Source organism: Oncorhynchus kisutch, linkage group LG7 (genome assembly GCF_002021735.2).
Source record: "Oncorhynchus kisutch isolate 150728-3 linkage group LG7, Okis_V2, whole genome shotgun sequence".
NCBI classification, from domain to species: domain Eukaryota; kingdom Metazoa; phylum Chordata; class Actinopteri; order Salmoniformes; family Salmonidae; genus Oncorhynchus; species Oncorhynchus kisutch.
The window spans coordinates 5,744,561-5,761,373 of record NC_034180.2 but is presented as its reverse complement, the minus strand read 5'-3'; the positions used below and the strand labels follow the sequence as shown (position 1 = coordinate 5,761,373).

General features: G+C 41.9%; 3 protein-coding genes across 4 annotated transcripts in view; 1 reads left to right on the top strand and 2 right to left on the bottom strand.

Moving 5' to 3' along the window:
* Positions 1-2,624: 2,624 nt before the first annotated feature.
* Positions 2,625-8,815, top strand: LOC109893842 (DNA repair protein complementing XP-A cells homolog). The gene is made up of 5 exons (XM_020487040.2): positions 2,625-3,124; positions 5,146-5,251; positions 5,543-5,708; positions 6,089-6,206; positions 6,565-8,815. Exons 1-5 carry the CDS (start codon positions 2,845-2,847, stop codon positions 6,717-6,719), a joined length of 825 nt encoding a protein of 274 aa, XP_020342629.1. The 5' UTR covers positions 2,625-2,844; the 3' UTR covers positions 6,720-8,815.
* Positions 8,816-9,329: 514 nt separating this feature from the next.
* saraf (store-operated calcium entry-associated regulatory factor) lies at positions 9,330-12,859 on the bottom strand. Its single transcript, XM_020487249.2, has 7 exons — positions 12,636-12,859; positions 12,076-12,260; positions 11,783-11,963; positions 11,357-11,635; positions 10,917-11,160; positions 10,201-10,295; positions 9,330-9,904 (listed from the first exon to the last, which is right to left on the bottom strand). The coding sequence occupies exons 1-7, from the start codon at positions 12,700-12,702 to the stop codon at positions 9,879-9,881; spliced, it is 1,077 nt and encodes a 358-aa protein (XP_020342838.1). The 5' UTR covers positions 12,703-12,859; the 3' UTR covers positions 9,330-9,878.
* A 1,441-nt stretch (positions 12,860-14,300) lies between these two features.
* LOC109900464 (protein WWC2) overlaps positions 14,301-16,813 on the bottom strand; it is a 39,855-nt gene continuing 37,342 nt past the window's right edge. For both annotated transcript variants that reach the window (XM_031828413.1, XM_031828414.1), the window contains exon 24: positions 14,301-16,750. In XM_031828413.1, coding sequence (XP_031684273.1) covers positions 16,684-16,750 — 67 coding nt within the window. In that variant the 3' untranslated portion in view covers positions 14,301-16,683. The remainder of the gene's footprint in view (positions 16,751-16,813) is intronic.

Below are 16,813 nucleotides of genomic sequence, written 5' to 3'. Positions count from 1 at the left end.
TTAAGCATCTCCTATCCAAAATTAAATCTAGAATCGGCTTCCTATATCGCAACAAAGCATCCTTCACTCATGCTGCCAAACATACCCTCGTAAAACTGACCATCCTACCGATCCTCGACTTCGGTGATGTCATCTATAAAATAGCCTCCAACACTCTACTCAACAAACTGGATGCAGTCTATCACAGTTCCATCCGTTTTGTCACCAAAGCCCCATACACTGCCCACCATTGCGACCTGTACGCTCTCATTGGCTGGCCCTCGCTTCATACTCGTCGTCAAACCCACTGGCTACAGGTTATCTTCAAGTCTCTGCTAGGTAAAGCCCCGCCTTATCTCAGCTCACTAGTCACCATAGCAGCACCCACTCGTAGCACGCGCTCCAGCAGGTACATCTCACTGGTCACCCCCAAAGCCAATTCCTCCTTTGGTCGTCTTTCCTTCCAGGTCTCTGCTGCCTCACATCTCAGACTCACATCTCCCTCACTAGCTTTAAGCACCAGCTGTCAGAGCAGCTCCCAGATCACTGCACCTGTACATAGCCCATCTGTAAACAGCCCATCTATCTACCTACCTCATCCCCATACTGTATTTATTTATTTATCTTGCTCCTATGCACCCCAGTATCTCTACTTGCACATTCATCTTCTGCCGATCTACAAGTGTTTAATTGCTATATTGTAATTACTTCGCCACCACGGCCTATTTATTTCCTTAACTTACCTCATTTGCACTCACTGTACATAGACTTTTTGTTTTCTTTTGTTCTACTGTATTATTGTCTATGTTTTATTTATTCCATGTGTAACTCTGTGTTGTTATATGTGTCGAATTGCTCTGCTTTATCTTGGCCAGGTCGCAGTTGCAAATGAGAACTTGTTCTCAACTAGCCTACCTGGTTAAATAAAGGTGAAAAATAAAAAATAATAATAATAAATGTGAAAACTAAAATGGTCTTTTCATTATTTTTTAGTAGATGGACTTATCCAGAGCAAGTCCATACATTTACATACTCGGTGCCCCATGGGAATCAAACCCACAACCCTAGTATTGCAAGCGCCATGCTCTACAAACTAAACCACATCATCACAAACCACTTGATGTCTCAATGTACTCAATGACTGGATTGCACATTGTTTTTCTTCATGGTGATGTAAAGTCTACAGGTACAAACATAGATGATCAGCTTATGTACAATACAGTAATCTGCATTTACATTAAAGGGTTTGTAAGAATGGTACGTTAACACTGCAGAAAAAGTGTTTGTTTCCATGTTATTTGATCAAGAAAAATATTTAATTTGATGTGGATGTTTTGTGTCTTTGGACATAACTTTGCACCTTTTGATGTAGATGTTTGAGGACAGAGTTTTGTTCTTTCTGGATCCCATTTGAATGATGATCAACTCTTACAATTCCAGCTATTGAGTCCTGCAAGATACTCTTCTTAATTAGGTAACTACCTTTTTGCCAAAGCAGAGATGCTGATTTTTTTTGCTTTCAGTATAGATGCCTATATCGGTCTGCTAATACTAGTAAAGACCCAGTGCACTACTTTTGTGAAAAAATCTTTTTTAATATATTTTTTATTTTTTTTTGTATTCTGATTTTTCAGGTGGTGCTGCAGCACCCTCAGCACCCCTACTTCCTGTGGCTATGCCTGGAATAGCTCAAGAAGGAGGCTAGACTGTTCTGTAGTAGCCAGCGAAGAGTCCAGATCTGAGTCACATCCCTAACCTATGGCGAGAACTGAAAACAGCAGTTGGGGAGGGCAGCCCTAAAACATTGAAGAATTAGAGCAGTTTGCTGCTGAGAACTGGGCCAAATTGCCTGTAGAAAGGAGCAGCAAGCTCATTGATGTCTACAAGACGTATTTGTCAGGAGTTATCTTGGTCAACGGCTTTGCAACCAAGTACTAGCTCCTGGGTGCCAATACTTTTGCCAATGCCATTTGTCTTTATTTTCTCAATTAAAATTGTAAACTTAAGTTTACAAAAAAAAATATATATTTGGCCGCAACTGTATGATTGAATTGTTGACAACACACTATATTATGCAACATAAATGGGTTAAACCCCATTTCATGCCCCATGGGGTTAATAATCAATATTCAGACTAAAGGTTGCCTAGAAAATAATCCCTGTAATAGTGATAAAAACTGCACTTGATGATTTATTATGTCAAAATGTGTTCGGAACATGTGGGAAACATGATGGAAAAACCTAGATCATTTGAAATTCAAGAAAAACATTTTGGGGGATTTTGCACACTACACAACACCTGAAAACGCATTAATTTCAATGTAATTGAAAATGTATGTTTGGACACACAAAATTGCCATCGTTTTCTCAAATTCAACGTCAGTCCTCATTTAACAATGCTTACCTACGTATGAAAGCCATTGAAGCAGACCTAAAGTAATTTATGCAATATCATTTTTTACAAGCAAAAATGTTATGCAAATTGCAATTCTAATATGGCATTGCTAATATGAACCTCTTGACTTCTCAACCGCCTGGTAGAGCTCTGTAATTTCCTGATTAAACATAAAGTTGATTTTTAAAAAATATTGTAAGTTCTGATTAGAGTTTACAGTGAAATAATTTGTTCAACATGTTTTTCTAGAAGTGACAGTTAAGGATTAAGATGTGGTTTTGTTTTTGTGCAAAAGCACAGGTGGATTGCCACTCTAACAGCTGTGTACGGGCTAAAAAAACAAGATCAAAACATCTCTGCCCTCCTTTCAACCCTGCCAGCTGTCTTTCTGGTAAACATCTTCAATGTATTGCCATTTCCAAGACACTGGAGAGTGTAACAGCTAGCTAGCTCCAGTCCTGCGTTTTGGGATGGATCTGTTGGAGCTCCCCACACCGATGAATGATCATGCTGCTTCTCCCCCTTCGGAGCCCAAAGCCAAGAGCTGCGATCTGTCCCCCGCTATGAGAGCCAAGATCGAACGGAACAGACAGCGGGCTGTGATGCTGAGGCAAGCCCGCCTGGCCAACAGACCATCGGCAGGAGAAGGGGGTGGAACCTCGGCTAAAGTCGCCAAGACAGTCGACTCTGGTGGAGGGTTCTTCATTGAAGAAGAAGAGGAGAAGCAAAGGAAAGTGGTGCTTCAACCAGGTATGTGGGTTTATAGTCAATGAAACATTTCCGGGGGCTTCAAGGTATCAATATCTGTTGCATTATGTCATCTCTCTCAATTGTCAAGATGTCAGATGTGTAACAGAGAAAGATGCATTTGGTGGTTCATGTGCGCCCTCTAGTGGATTCATGTCATACCACATGCCAGTTGCTGAGTGGAGTCAGTTTCTATCAATCATTTCTAACTACCTACTACTGTAAAAAAATGGCCATAATAAATTATTTACGGCACACGTGACAACCAACCACTATCTGAATGACTAGTGTTTGACGACTATAGCACCTTGGCTAAACTCTCCTCCTAGCACACTTTCTAAACTGATTATAAATTATATATACTGTGTGTGTGTGTGTGTGTGTGTGTGTGTGTGTGTGTGTGTGTGTGTGCATTACCATTCAAAAGTTTGGGGTCACTTAGAAATGTCCTTGTTTTCCATGAAAACATACATAAAATGAGTGGCAAAATGAATAGGAAATATAGTCAAGATGTTGACAAGGTAATAAATAATGATTTTTAATTGGAAAAATAATTGTGTCCTTCAAACTTTTCTTTCATCAAAGAATCCTCCTTTTGCTGCAATTACAGCCTTGCAGACCTTTGGCATTCTAGTTGTCAATTTGTTGAGGTAATCTGAAGAGATTTCACCCCATGCTTCCTGAAGCACCTCCCACAAGTTGGATTGGCTTGATGGGCACTTCTTACGGTCAAGCTGCTCCCAAAACAGCTCAATAGGGTTGAGATCTTGTGACTGTGCTGGCCACTCCATTATATACAGAACACCAGCTGACTGCTTCTTCCATAAATAGTTATTGCATAGTGTGGAGCTGTGCTTTGGGTCATTGTCCTGTTGTAGGAGGAAACTCCAATTAGGCGCCATCCACAGGATATGGCATGGCGTCGTAAAATGGAGTCATAGCCTTCCTTCTTCAAGATCCCTTTTATTCTGTAAAAATCTTCCACTTTACCACCACCAATGCACCCCCAAACCGACATAACCTGAAAGGCCACTCAGCAAGGAAGAAGCCACTGCTCCAGAACCGCCATAAAAATGCCAGACTACGGTTTGCAACTGCTCATGGGGACAAAGATTGTACTTTTTGGAGAAATGTCCTCTGGTCTGATGAAACTGTTTGGCCATAATGACCATCGTTATGTTTGGAGGAAAAAGGGGGAGGCTTGCAAGCCGAAGAACACCATCCCAACCCTGAAGCACGGGGGTGGCACAATCACGTTGTGGGGGTGCTTTGCTGCAGGAGGGACTGGTGCACCTCACAAAATAGATGGCATCACGAGGAAGGGAAATCATGTTTATATATTGAAGCAACATCTTAAGACATCAGTCAGGAAGTTAAAGTTTGGATACAAATGGGTCTTCCAAATGGACAATGACCCCAAGTATACTTCCAAAGTTGTGGCAAAATGGCTTAAGGACAACAAACTCCAAAGGTATTGGAGTGGCCATCACAAAAAGCCTTGACCTCAATCCCATAGAAAATTTGTGGGCAGAACTGAAAAAGCATGTGTGAGCAAGGAGACCTAATAGCCTTACTCAGTTACACCAGCTCTGTCTGGAGGAATGGGCCACAATTCACCCAACTTATTGTGGGAAGCTTGTGGAAGGCTACCTGAAACTTTGACCCAAGTTAAACCATTTAAAGGCAATGCTACCAAATACTAATTGAGAGTATGTAAACTTCTGACACACTGGGAATGTGATGAAATAAATAAAAGCTGAAATAAATCACTCTCTACTATTATTCTGACATGTCACATTCTTAAAATAAAGTGGTGATCCTTACTGACCTAAGACAGGGACTTTTTACTAAGATTAAATGTCAGGAACTGTAAAAAACTGAGTTTAAATGTATTTGGCTAAGGTGCATGTAAACTTCTGACTTCAACTGTGTTTATATATATAAATAACAGCGTCTGCTAGCCTGCTGTATGTGATGTAGACAGTGTTGAGCTTTTACTGCTCTCTCTGACTGTCTCTGACTAGCCCCTGTGATAAAGGCAGACTACCTGGTGTGTGATGACTGTGACAAGTCGTTTATGGATTCCTACCTCAGCAACGGCTTCGATCTGGCAGTCTGTGACAACTGCAGGTAAAACCAGTGCTCTTCCTTCTTGTGTCAATGACATCAGAACACGCAACTATACAGATATTGTGTTACTTATATTAGCCTTGTATTTAAGCTTGAAGGATATAAGAATAATAGCCTGGTCCAGATTTGTTTGTGCTGTCTTGCCAACCGGTCATTGTCATGCACACCACTATTACCATAGGAGTTGGGCAAGACAGCACAAACTGATCTGGGACCAGGTTATAAGAATAGAGGCTGCAAATGAGCTAGTATTCTATATTATCTCTTTCCACTATGAATGTTCCCCACCAGAGACTACGAGGTTAAACACAAGCTGGTATCCCGTACGGAGGCTAAGCAGCTCTACCTACTGAAGGACTGTGACCTGGACCAGAGGGAGCCAGTGCTGAGGTTTGTCCTGAGGAAGAACCCACACAACCCTCACTGGGGAGACATCAAACTCTACCTCAGGCTGCAGGTAGGATGAGCTCACAGCCATTATTACTGCTTTTCCTCATCTTGGCTGTGTCTGATGCCTCCTCCAACATGCTTAGAGAGGAAGATGAGAAAGCAAGTCTTTGGTGGCTAGTGATGTTTTCAGACACAGTCTTCACTTGCCACTGTAGTGTTCCCCTACTATTGTTTACAGCCACTCCATAATGTGTTAGTGGGTCATGGTAATTAGGCAACAAACAGAAGAAAGCATACAGAGATAGGGAAGGAATACCTAAACTTGTCTATAAGACATTTTTATTATCGTTTTCCGTTTTTTTACTTTTTCAGTTGCGCGCCCCAATGAACATGACCCAGGGATATTTAGGTTAGATCAGTAAACATGATGTTGTGCTCTGTTCCCAGGTGGAGAAGCGCTCCTTAGAGGTGTGGGGCTCTGAGGAGGCCCTGGAGGAGGCCAAGGAAGCAAGAGAGGAGAACAGGGAGGTGCAGAAGCAGAAGCGTTTCAACAAAAAAGTCAAAGGTCAGTAACACTGTAATTGTTTTATTTATTAAACATGAATTCAATCGTGGGATTGAGACAGACAATAGGCTTTACAGACAACGGAATGACTGTGTTCGGATCCTCCCTCGGACACGAAGGCCCCTTTTTCTCTTAAAAAAAACCTTAAAGAAAAACCTGCACACTGAGCCAGTATCACTTGAGATTATTCAGTTGATATATTTTAAGTCAATAATACTGAAACAAACTACATTAAATAAATACAAATTAACCAAATAATTCCCACAGACCTGCAACAAGTAACCTCAAAATGTGTGACTGCTATCCTTATTTCTGTATTTACAATTTATTGTATTATCATTGTCGCTGTGGTGGCCAGAGCTGCGTTGTGTGGTGAGGAGAAGCATGTGGACCAAGGGAACCAGTGCTCACCAGCATGAGTACAACCCTGAGGAACTAGTGGATGAAAAGGAGGATCTCTACAGGAAGGTCTGTAACGCCTGTGGACACGAACTGACCTATGAGAAGATGTAGCCGTGTGTCCTTTGAACCTTATCCCCGGGGGCCCACAGGAGAGTTATTTTTATGTGGACCACTGTACATGACACAGGCCTTGAAGTAAGGAGGCCTACCTGAAATCATGTCTCAGCACATGCCATATATACAACGCAGACATACATCAATATTTCTCTCTTACAATATGTTGTGCTCAAAGCTGGTGATTGCTGTTATACTGTAAAATATGAACTGTTAAGCATATTAACTTCCCTTTTCTATAGACCATTTGTAAAATCATGTAATGCCAAAGGATTTTCATGTCTGAAATTACTTTTGAAATTGTAATGAAAAATGCATATTTTTCCATAATGTGATCACTTTTTTGCAATAACTTGGAAATTTAGTTGGATTACTGTGGATGGATAAAGACAGGATTCATTCTGGACCGCAGAAGATCCGCGTTGTAGCGGTAAAATTAACTTGCCTCATTATTCTGAGGTTGGTGGTTCAAACCCCATTTAATATTTTTCACAATTCTAAATATTTAAAGAGAACATTTAAATGTAAGATACATTTGAGGGTCAGATAAGATCTGTGTTCTGTAAATCTGGGCCCATTTTTTCAAAAGTTATCCGATCGGATTTCAGCAATCGGATCGGATTAAATGCATAGAAATAGAATGACCCGATTGCTGAAATCCGATCACACAACTTTTGAAAAACTGGGCCCAGATGAGTCAAAGCTCAACTGCTTAGCCTTCCCTGAGTATTAAGAAACAATGTGATGTTGGGAAAATGTGCAGGTGGCTCAGTGCTTAACTCAACTGTCTTAGTACCTGGAGGTTGTGGGTTCTAATATAATGTACAGTTAGTGCTTTTGACTGTACTTTACGACGTCAAATACACCAACCTGGTCTCAGAGCATTTCGTATTATTCTGTACGTAAACCTGAGACACTCCCATTTACCATATGTTGTATGGTATGCATTCATTTGTTGATGTCCATCTATTTCGTATATGTTAAACCCCGTGGTTCCAGAACAGTAACCAGCAGTGGTTATGGAGGGAAACCCTTGGGGAAAAAGTAGTCCCTAAGATCTTAAAAGCACTTTAAAAGAATACTTTTTAGAGAGGTTTCCCTCTATAAAACGCTGCTTTTTACAGGAGGGGGAACCTCAGGACTTAACCCCCATTAGTGATCATGGTCCACCAGCCATCAGCGAGTGTCAATGCAACCACACTCACAGGCTCTGCCTGGGGTAGAACCTACAACCCTCTGCTTATACTCAGAAAGCCTCCTGAGTGGTCTAAGGCACTGCAGTGCTAGCTGTGCCACTAGAGATCCTGGTTTGGGTCCAGGCTCTGTCGCAGCTGACCGCGAACGGGAGACTCATGGGGCGGCGCACAATTGGCCCAGCGTCATCCGGGTTATGGGAGTGTTTGGCCGGCAGGGATGTTCCTGTCCCATTGTGCACTAGAGACTCCTGTGGCAGGCCAGACGCAATGCACGCTGACATGTCGCCAGGTGTACTGTGTTTCCTCTGACACATTGGTGCAGCTTGGCTGGGTTGTGTTTCGGAGGATGCACGGCTCTCCCGAGTCCATAAAGGAGTTGCAGCGAAGGGACAAGACTAACTACCAACTGGATATCACAAAATTGGGGAGAAGTATCCTAAGAAGCCAATAAGTGGCAACATGGGAGCTGGAAATAGCAGTCTGTTAGTGACCTCTACTGGTCAGGGCTATAGTCCAAGAACATCTGGGGTGTATTCATTACAAAACGTTTTTTTTTGCAACAGAAACCATTTACTCAAACGTTTAGCAAATTCAGTTCGTTCCCTTTCCGTTTTTGTTACATTTGGTTCTTAAACAGTTTCGCAAGACTTGAATACAACCGGTACAAGCGGTTGTTTTGCAGGTGTCGGAACTGTGTTAGACATCAAATCCACAAGCAGCTCACGGAATTATACATCACAGACATTGCTATTGGCTGCATGGCAGTTTCGCAGGGTTCCTGACTCCTATTTTTACAGCTCATTTCCCACCTTGTGCGTGTGTATGTGGGGACGCATGTGTGAACACGAATGTGTGATGTCATCTACATCTCAGGCTGATAAATTGAGCAAAATAATGCAGAGTTCTATGCGTCATTATTTCTATAGTCTACACTTTCTCGTTCTGAACTTTTAAAGCGAGTGGGACGGATGTGGCTTCGTGACAATGACTACACGAGCAGCTGCTCACCCATTTGACAGCTCCAACGCAGTTACACCTCCGACATACCGCGTAAATAAGTAAAACGATCTGCTATGCAGGTTATCCCTTAATTGATTAACTCGAGCCCATAGTTGTCAACCAGCTTCAGTTCGAGGTTGGATACATGGCCTTTCTAGCCTAGTCTTATGGGCCAGACGGCTCTCCCTCAGACACTGGGCAGAATCAAATCAGAACACAGCCAAACTCTGGACAGGTCAACTAGACAATAAGGCCACACTTCTGATCTTTACCACAACTCACGTTTAGCTTTCATCTAAATTGTGCAGAGGGATATTAATGTCCGAAATGTCTAAAATCGTCATGAATAAGAGAACACGATCAAACACAATCCTCAATATCAATATATTATCAAAATAATTTCTACAGTAAACATGTTTTGTTCGTTTTTAATACAAGAAAGAAAAGCCTTATACATACGACCAGCTGAGAAATTCCACAGAGGTTGTCTGTCCTACAATTTAAAACAGTAACACGTGACTGTACTCGTATCAACACTGCCATTGAAGAACACATTCACAGCAGTCTGATAAACAAACCAGAAAAACATTTATACATCATTCCTTCTAAAGGAATTTTAGAAATTACCTTATCAACTAAGCATCAAGGAAATATGTGTTAAATTCAAAACAAGTTAAAAACCATTGAAACATTTGCAGTTTCAGGACACGGGTGGCCATACAGGTAAGATGGATCAACTGTTAGTCGATTATACATTCCTATCCCGCAGACACGGAACATTTAAGAGTTCTTGAGTCATTCATCTTTTAAATATCAATCATTGTAATATTGACAATTCCACAGCAACCCTACCAAATTAAGTACAGACCACCTATGCTTGTCCCAGATCCCTGATGACATCACTTGGCTTTCTTCTGGCATCATGGAAAGCTGCCAATGGCTTCCTGCCCATCTTCGACATCTATCTTCTCTTGGTCCCTCCAAAGCCTGACAAAAAAGGAATCAGAAAGCCACCCTAAGAAAAACTCCCAAAGAGGCAGGACGTGGGACAGAGTAACTGTGTGGAACTGAGAATAACTTATTGAAGGAGTCATACAAACATATGTTATACTGTATCCACACAAACGTTTCTATTTTAGATGTCTATGATTTTACAGATATACACAATTTATCAAGATGACTTGACTGATTTGACTAAATTGGACAGTTTATAAAAACAAACATCAGTAAGTACGTACATAGATGCTCTGGCTACATTAGTTCTAGTAGTTGGGCAGCAGTACCTGAAGCAGCACGTGTTCCGGTGCTAGGGGCTGCGGTCGGTGGTGATCTGGGTGCAGAGTAGTTTGAGTGGGTGTTTGTGTACGGCGTCTGGCTTCTACAATAAACAGGGACATGAAAAAAAAACCACAACCAACAACTTTAGCTGAAAATCTGAGTAAAAATGTAAAAAAAAAAAAAAAAAATGTCTAGTGATTGTCATGTTGGGCTCCCGAGTGGCACAGCGGTCTAAGGCAGTGCATCTCAGTGCAAGGGGCGTCACTGCAGTCCCTGGTTCGAATCCAGGCTGCATTACATCCGGCTGTAATTGGGAGTCCCATAGGGCGGCGCACAATTGGCCCAGCGTCGTCCGGGTTTGGCCGACAATGTAAATAAGAATTTGTTCTTAGATGACTTGCCCAGTTAAATAAAAAAATAAAAATGTCCTACCCTTTCTCTAAGCCGACACTACCTGCCCATCCCTGTATAACCAATCCTTCCCCAAGATGGGTCAACGACACCGTATCATGCCAAACCAAAAGATATGCACACACCAGTGTTTCCCAACTCCAGTCGAGTGCCCCCAACAGCATACATTTTTGTAGCCCGACAAGCATACCTGATTCAACTTGTCAACTGATCATCAAGCCCTCAATGAGTTGCGCCAGTCCAGGGCTATAACATAAATGTATGCTGTTGGGAGGACTGGAGTTCAGAAGTACTGGATTACACCACTGACCTTTGGCTCCCAAACAGATAACCGAGGACTCCTCCAGTCCCCATCCCAGTCCAGAAACTATTCCCAGTTCCTCTAGCAGCACGGGCCCCTGCAAAGTGCTGCTGCTGCTGTCCACTGTAGTCACTGCGGAACCCGTACCCAGGGTTGGCACCGTAGCCAGCAGAACCAGCATATCCTCCGGCAGAACCGGGGAACCCAGAAGCACCGGGGAACCCGGAAGCACCTGGGTAACCTGAAGAGGAACCTAGGATAGAGAAAGATACCATTTATGATCGGTGACAGCCTGGTCCCAGATCAGTTTGTGCCATCTTGCCAACTCCTATGGTCATGCCAATTGGCAATACAGCACAAACTGATCTAGGACCAGGCTACATACCTGAACCATAAATAAAAGCAAGGGTGTGTAAGCAGACGGCGTAGGTGTATAAACTTTAGCCTACCTGTGAAGTCTGGCTTGAATCCAGGAGGTGGTGGCCCATGGGGATTGTGGGTATTGGAGCCGTTATCAGGGAACTGCCCGTCTTGTCCTAGATTCGTCGGTCCACTCAGGAAAAGCTTGTACACACCATAGGCCAGAAACAAGAGCAGAGCGACTACCACTAACCCACTGGAATTTCCTTCCCCTGTTGAACTCTGTTGTCTGTTGTTGCTATGGTGATGCTGGTTGTTGTTGTCTGAAGAACCCTTGAAGAAGCTGGAAGCGAAGTCACTGAAGCCACCTGAGAAATCATGGTTTTGTTCAATGGCATCAAACGGAAGAAAACGTACAGAAACAGGAAGGGAACTTATCCAATAAGACAATCGCTATGGTTGTCCGTCCCATAACGTTGTGAAACATTTCACAACGCTGTGTACTAACGACCCACCTGTTGAGCCGTGTGAGCCCCCCTTGTGCCTCCTCTTGCCTTCCTCAGTCAGCTCCAGTGAGTACTCCAGTCCACACGAGCCCTTCAGTATGTAGGCGTCATCTGGATGGCTGAATCCCTCACAGCTGACCTCTATCCGACCAAATTTGTAGGCGTTGTCCATGTCCGTTTTGCACTCCCACTGAAAGTGAAACAAGGATCTGTGCCATCTCGCCAACAGTAATTGGGCTAGATCTGGGAGCAGGCCTAACGTGCTACACCCTTTTCCTCTATGTGCAAGTGTTCAGTCTTACCTGCGCGTCGACTCCGTCCCAGCCTTTGTTTTTGCATTGAACCACTTCAGGAAGGAAGGATCCACAGCCCGCTGAGCCTCCAACACACTGCAGCTGAGGTACAGCACTACTGCGTCTGGCAGTGGTGTACTTGCCCTTGTACAGGGTGAGTACCTGCACGTCTCGGAGCAAAACACTACCTGGAGCTGTATAGAGAGGAATCATTATTCTCCATTCCAGGCAGTATAAGGCTAAGCAAATAGGCTGATGAAAAACATATGGCAAATTGGCAATCTTCAACAACTTAGTTATGTGTAGAATATGTTCATAATATAATGTTGCCTGAGCCTCCCTTGTATGCATTCTGGATCTTTGATCTTTACGGTACAAAATCAAAAGACCCGCAGCTATTTTTTATCATGAAAACTAATATCCACCTGCTTAGCTAGCCATTTCTGAAATTGGTACAACGAGCAAGAACCATAGATATTTTAGATATAATTTTGTAGCCTAAACGTTTTGCAAGAAAGAGAACTAGATTCTAGAAAGTGAATAGCTATTATGCGGAAATAAACACTGGCCTTCATTCCAACTTCTGATGTGAGCTACAGAGAGGAAAAGCAAAACGATTTGAAGCAATCCCTTCATCGTTGGTATTCTTCCACCAAATCCTTCAGGCGTCGTGGTGTGTATTCAGTTGTAAATGCTAATTTGAACAATATCCTGGGAAGGAAAAATATATAAATGTACTCGACTGATGAAACCACAACTTCCGGGTGCAACGTCATCTGTTTTGAGCAGGAATGAGCCAATCACGAGCAAGCACGACAGTGCTATTACGTTCATCGCTCCGTGGCGCCCTCTAGCGTACATATCTAGGTGGCTAATGATGGAAGAGGATTATAGTCATGTGATGTACTTTAGGCCAGGCTAATGGAGATGGTTTTTATCCAGATTACTTTCCTTTTTTGTCCATATATAGTCTTGCTCTATAGGTACTTCAAAATTGGATGTGATATAAGCCCAATGTTCATATGATTGGAATTAATACCAAATATGTACTTGATAAATGTGAAATCAAAAATACTCTGACAAGGTTGTTTGTTTCAGTTATCAATATAATACATTGTCATGAATACAAAGTGTTACGTTTGGGGCAAATCCAATTAACACATTAGAGTACCACACTCCATATTTTCGAGCTGCATCATGTTATGGGTATGCTTGTAATCGTTAAGGACTGGTAAGTTTTTCAGGATAAAAAAAAACAGAATTGAGCTAAGTACATGCAAAATAGAAGAAAAACTGGTTGTCTGCTTTCCACCAGACACTGGGAGATGTTTTAGATAATACTTTAGTACCCTGTTAGAAACAGGCTGCATGTTTTGGAATATTTGTATTCTGTACAGCAGTGGAGGCTGCTGAGGGGAGGGAGGAAGGTTCACAATATTGGCTGGAATGGCATCAAACACATCAGATATTTGGTTTCCATGTGGTTGATACCGCTCCATTCGAGCTATTATTATTATTTGGGGCGGCAGGCAGCCTAGTGGTTAGAGCGTTGGACCGAAAGGTTGCAAGATCGAATCCCCGAGCTGACAAGGTAAAAATCTGTTGTTATGCCCCTGAACAAGGCAGTTAACCCACTTTTCCTAGGCTGTCATTGAAAATAAGAATTTGTTCTTAACTGACTTGCCTAGTTAAATAAAGGTTAAAAAAAGCCATCATGAGCCATCCTCCCAGCTTCCTTCTTTTCATTATGTCAATTAGGTTAGTATTGTTGTCCTATCACATCCATTAAACTCTAACTTTTTTAAAGTCACCAATGGCCTCATGGTGAAATCCTTGTGCAGTTTCCTTCCTCTCCGGCAACCAAGTTAGGCAAGACGCCAGTATCTTTGTAGTGACTGGGTGTATTGATACACCATCAAAAGGGTAATTAATAACTGCACCTTGCTCAAAGGGATATTCAATGTCTGCTTTTTGTTGTTGTAACCATCTACCAATAGGTGTCCTTCTTTGCGAGGCATTGGAAAACCTCCCAGGTCTGGTTGAATCGACTGAGGGACCTTACAGATAATTGTATGTGTGGGGTACAGAGATTAGGTAGTCATTCAACAATCATGTTAAATACTATTATTGTAAACAAAGTGAGTCCATGCAACTTGTGATTTATTAAGCACATACTTCCTGAACTTATTTAGGCCATAACAAAAGGGGTTGAATACTTATTGACTCAAGACATATCAGCTTTTCATCTTTAATTAATTTGTAAAAAATAAAATCGAAAAACATAATTCCACTTTGACATTATGGAGTATTGCGCGTAGGCCAGTGAAAAACAATCTATTTAATCAATTTTAAAATCAGGCTGTAACACAATCAAATGTGGAAAAAGTCAAGGGGTGTGAATTCTTTCTGAAGGCACTGTAGGTCAGTTGTATAAAACATATTTGATATCAGTGTGTCTCTAAACTAGCTGATCATCAGCGGAGAAACAGTGAGTTAACATTTGAACCATCCATACGTTGCTAATTAAAAAGGTTCGGAGGGGGGCATGTCTGTACAGAACCAAAACATAAATAATACAAACACAAAAAATAAATAAACAGGAAAAATAAAGTATTTTCCGCCACAATACAAATCCATGTTTATCTTCCTGGTTGATATTGTGAGGCAACATTGTATTGGTAAACTAAACGGACGTGAACACATTTGATTGGAAGTGCCATATATATGTCGAGTCCAGGTGTAGCTATGCAAACTAAGTACGATACCACAGATACTGTTTATGCTCACAGTTCAATCAGATGTTGGCTCCTATTCAAGCGTTTCAGAGTAAGGGTGCTGACCTAGAATCAGGTCCCCCTTCTTATTCATTATGAATTAAAAGTCAAAACTGATCCTAGATCAGCACTCCTACTCTGAGAAGTGCTTTGAATACCAGCCTGGTTGTTCCTTAGCTATTAGCTGTTACAAAAGGCAAAGTAAAAACAATACTGTTTGTTCTCTGGTTTACAGACACACAAACAAAACATTAGATACAAAATAAAGAGAAAGAAACCACAAAGGTCAATCGTTGTCCTATGATTTAGAAAAATAGAGCAGGAGACTCCTTGGAGAAATAATAAATAATGAATTACTGGAGTACAACACATTATTATACAAAGAAACTGATGTATACTGAATATTATAGCTTTCATGTCTATGATAAAATACAAAAAAAAGTATTGATTTGACTCTGTCTGAAATGCCACCCTGTTTTCTATATAGCCCATTGCTTTTGACCAAGGCCCATAGGGCTCTGTGCTTTTGACCAGGGCCCACAGGGCTCTGTGCTTTTGACCAGGGCCCATAGGGCTCTGTGCTTTTGACCAGGGCCCATAGGGCTCTGTGCTTTTGACCAGGGCCCATAGGGCTCTGTGCTTTTGACCAGGGCTCTGTGCTTTTGACCAGGGCCCATAGGGCTCTGTGCTTTTGACCAAGGCCCATAGGGCTCTGGTCAAAAGTAGTGGACCACATAGAGAATAGGGTGCTATTTCGAACCCTTAAACACTGGAAGGCTGGAAATTACATGATTTGGGTCCAGTATGTTTCTTGCATGGTCTTTTCTCTAGTCCAGAGAACCTATCTGTAACAAAAGGCATTAACACAGAGGTTTTTATGTTCATCCTTTGAATAAATACTTCAACCGTTGGGAAACAGGTGGGAAAGGAAAACCAATCTTACAAATGAAGTTGCAGAGTGATTTACAAAATAGCCTGGTCCCAGATCAGTTTGTGCAAAAACATATCCTGGACCAGGCTAGTAACTGACAAAACATTGAACTATAAAATTGAGACTAGAGCCCAGTGAACGCAGTAATAATTAGCATTGCGGCGGGTCGTGTGAAAAAGCATGAAGCCACAGAACACTATCAGTGCAGTATCTCAGAGATAGATAGAAGTGGAAAAGCGGGTACATTACATTCACAAGGCGTATGTTTGTTTTGTTCTGGTATGAGAGAGAAAAAAATAGCAGAGCACCAGCTTTGGACAGAAGACATTATATATGATATACTGTAGTAGGTCGCCTTCTCTCTCTCACATACGCACACTTAGCTAACACTGATGCCCAATAACAAATCAACCCCTAGCCCTTACCCACTATATACCTCTGGAGATCAGAGAGGATTGGATACATGGAAGAAATACAGTGAACATGCCATCTAGACTAGCAGAAGGCAGTGTCATTATTACCATATAACTTACACCTATCCAATCCTGTTAGATCTCCATAAGTGTGTAGGGGATCGGGGTTGATTTGGGACTGAGACTCGCTCAATCAACCCCGCACCCTGCCCTGTGGTGCAGTTCCACCACAGGACACCAGAGGGCGACAAAACTGTACAGAAAAATCACAAGCAGTATACAAGTACCAAAACAACTCTATTTTGGGTTTTCTCCTGATACAAGAAAGCCATTACTTAGTTTCTTTTTTCTTACAAGACATTATTCAATTACAACTTATTATACAAATGCATAAACTATAGTGTACAAACTATTCGATTGTTTTCATTCAAAGTAACTACACTATTAAAATACTCTGCTATAAAAAGTTTGAAAAATACTTCATTGTGTTACAATGTAATCATACATCGTCAGCCGGTAGGGATGGTATATTGATCTTAGCTCGTGTGAAGTAGGCCATCTTCTCCCTGCAAAGAGAGAAGAAATGGCTATCAATCAAGCTAATGTATTTGTAAAACCCTTTTTACACC

Excerpts from the sequence above, each read along its gene's own strand:
- LOC109893842 (XM_020487040.2), top strand. The coding sequence starts at position 2,845 with ATGGATCTGTTGGAGCTCCCCACACCGATGAATGATCATGCTGCTTCT. Across the intron at positions 5,709-6,088 it reads AACTCTACCTCAGGCTGCAG|GTGGAGAAGCGCTCCTTAGA; the intron begins GTAGGATGAGCT and ends CTCTGTTCCCAG. Across the intron at positions 6,207-6,564 it reads TTTCAACAAAAAAGTCAAAG|AGCTGCGTTGTGTGGTGAGG; the intron begins GTCAGTAACACT and ends TGTGGTGGCCAG.
- saraf (XM_020487249.2), bottom strand. The coding sequence starts at position 12,702 with ATGAAGGGATTGCTTCAAATCGTTTTGCTTTTCCTCTCTGTAGCTCAC. Across the intron at positions 11,161-11,356 it reads ATTCAAGCCAGACTTCACAG|GTTCCTCTTCAGGTTACCCA; the intron begins GTAGGCTAAAGT and ends TCTCTATCCTAG. Across the intron at positions 10,296-10,916 it reads TATCTGTTTGGGAGCCAAAG|AAGCCAGACGCCGTACACAA; the intron begins GTCAGTGGTGTA and ends TGTTTATTGTAG.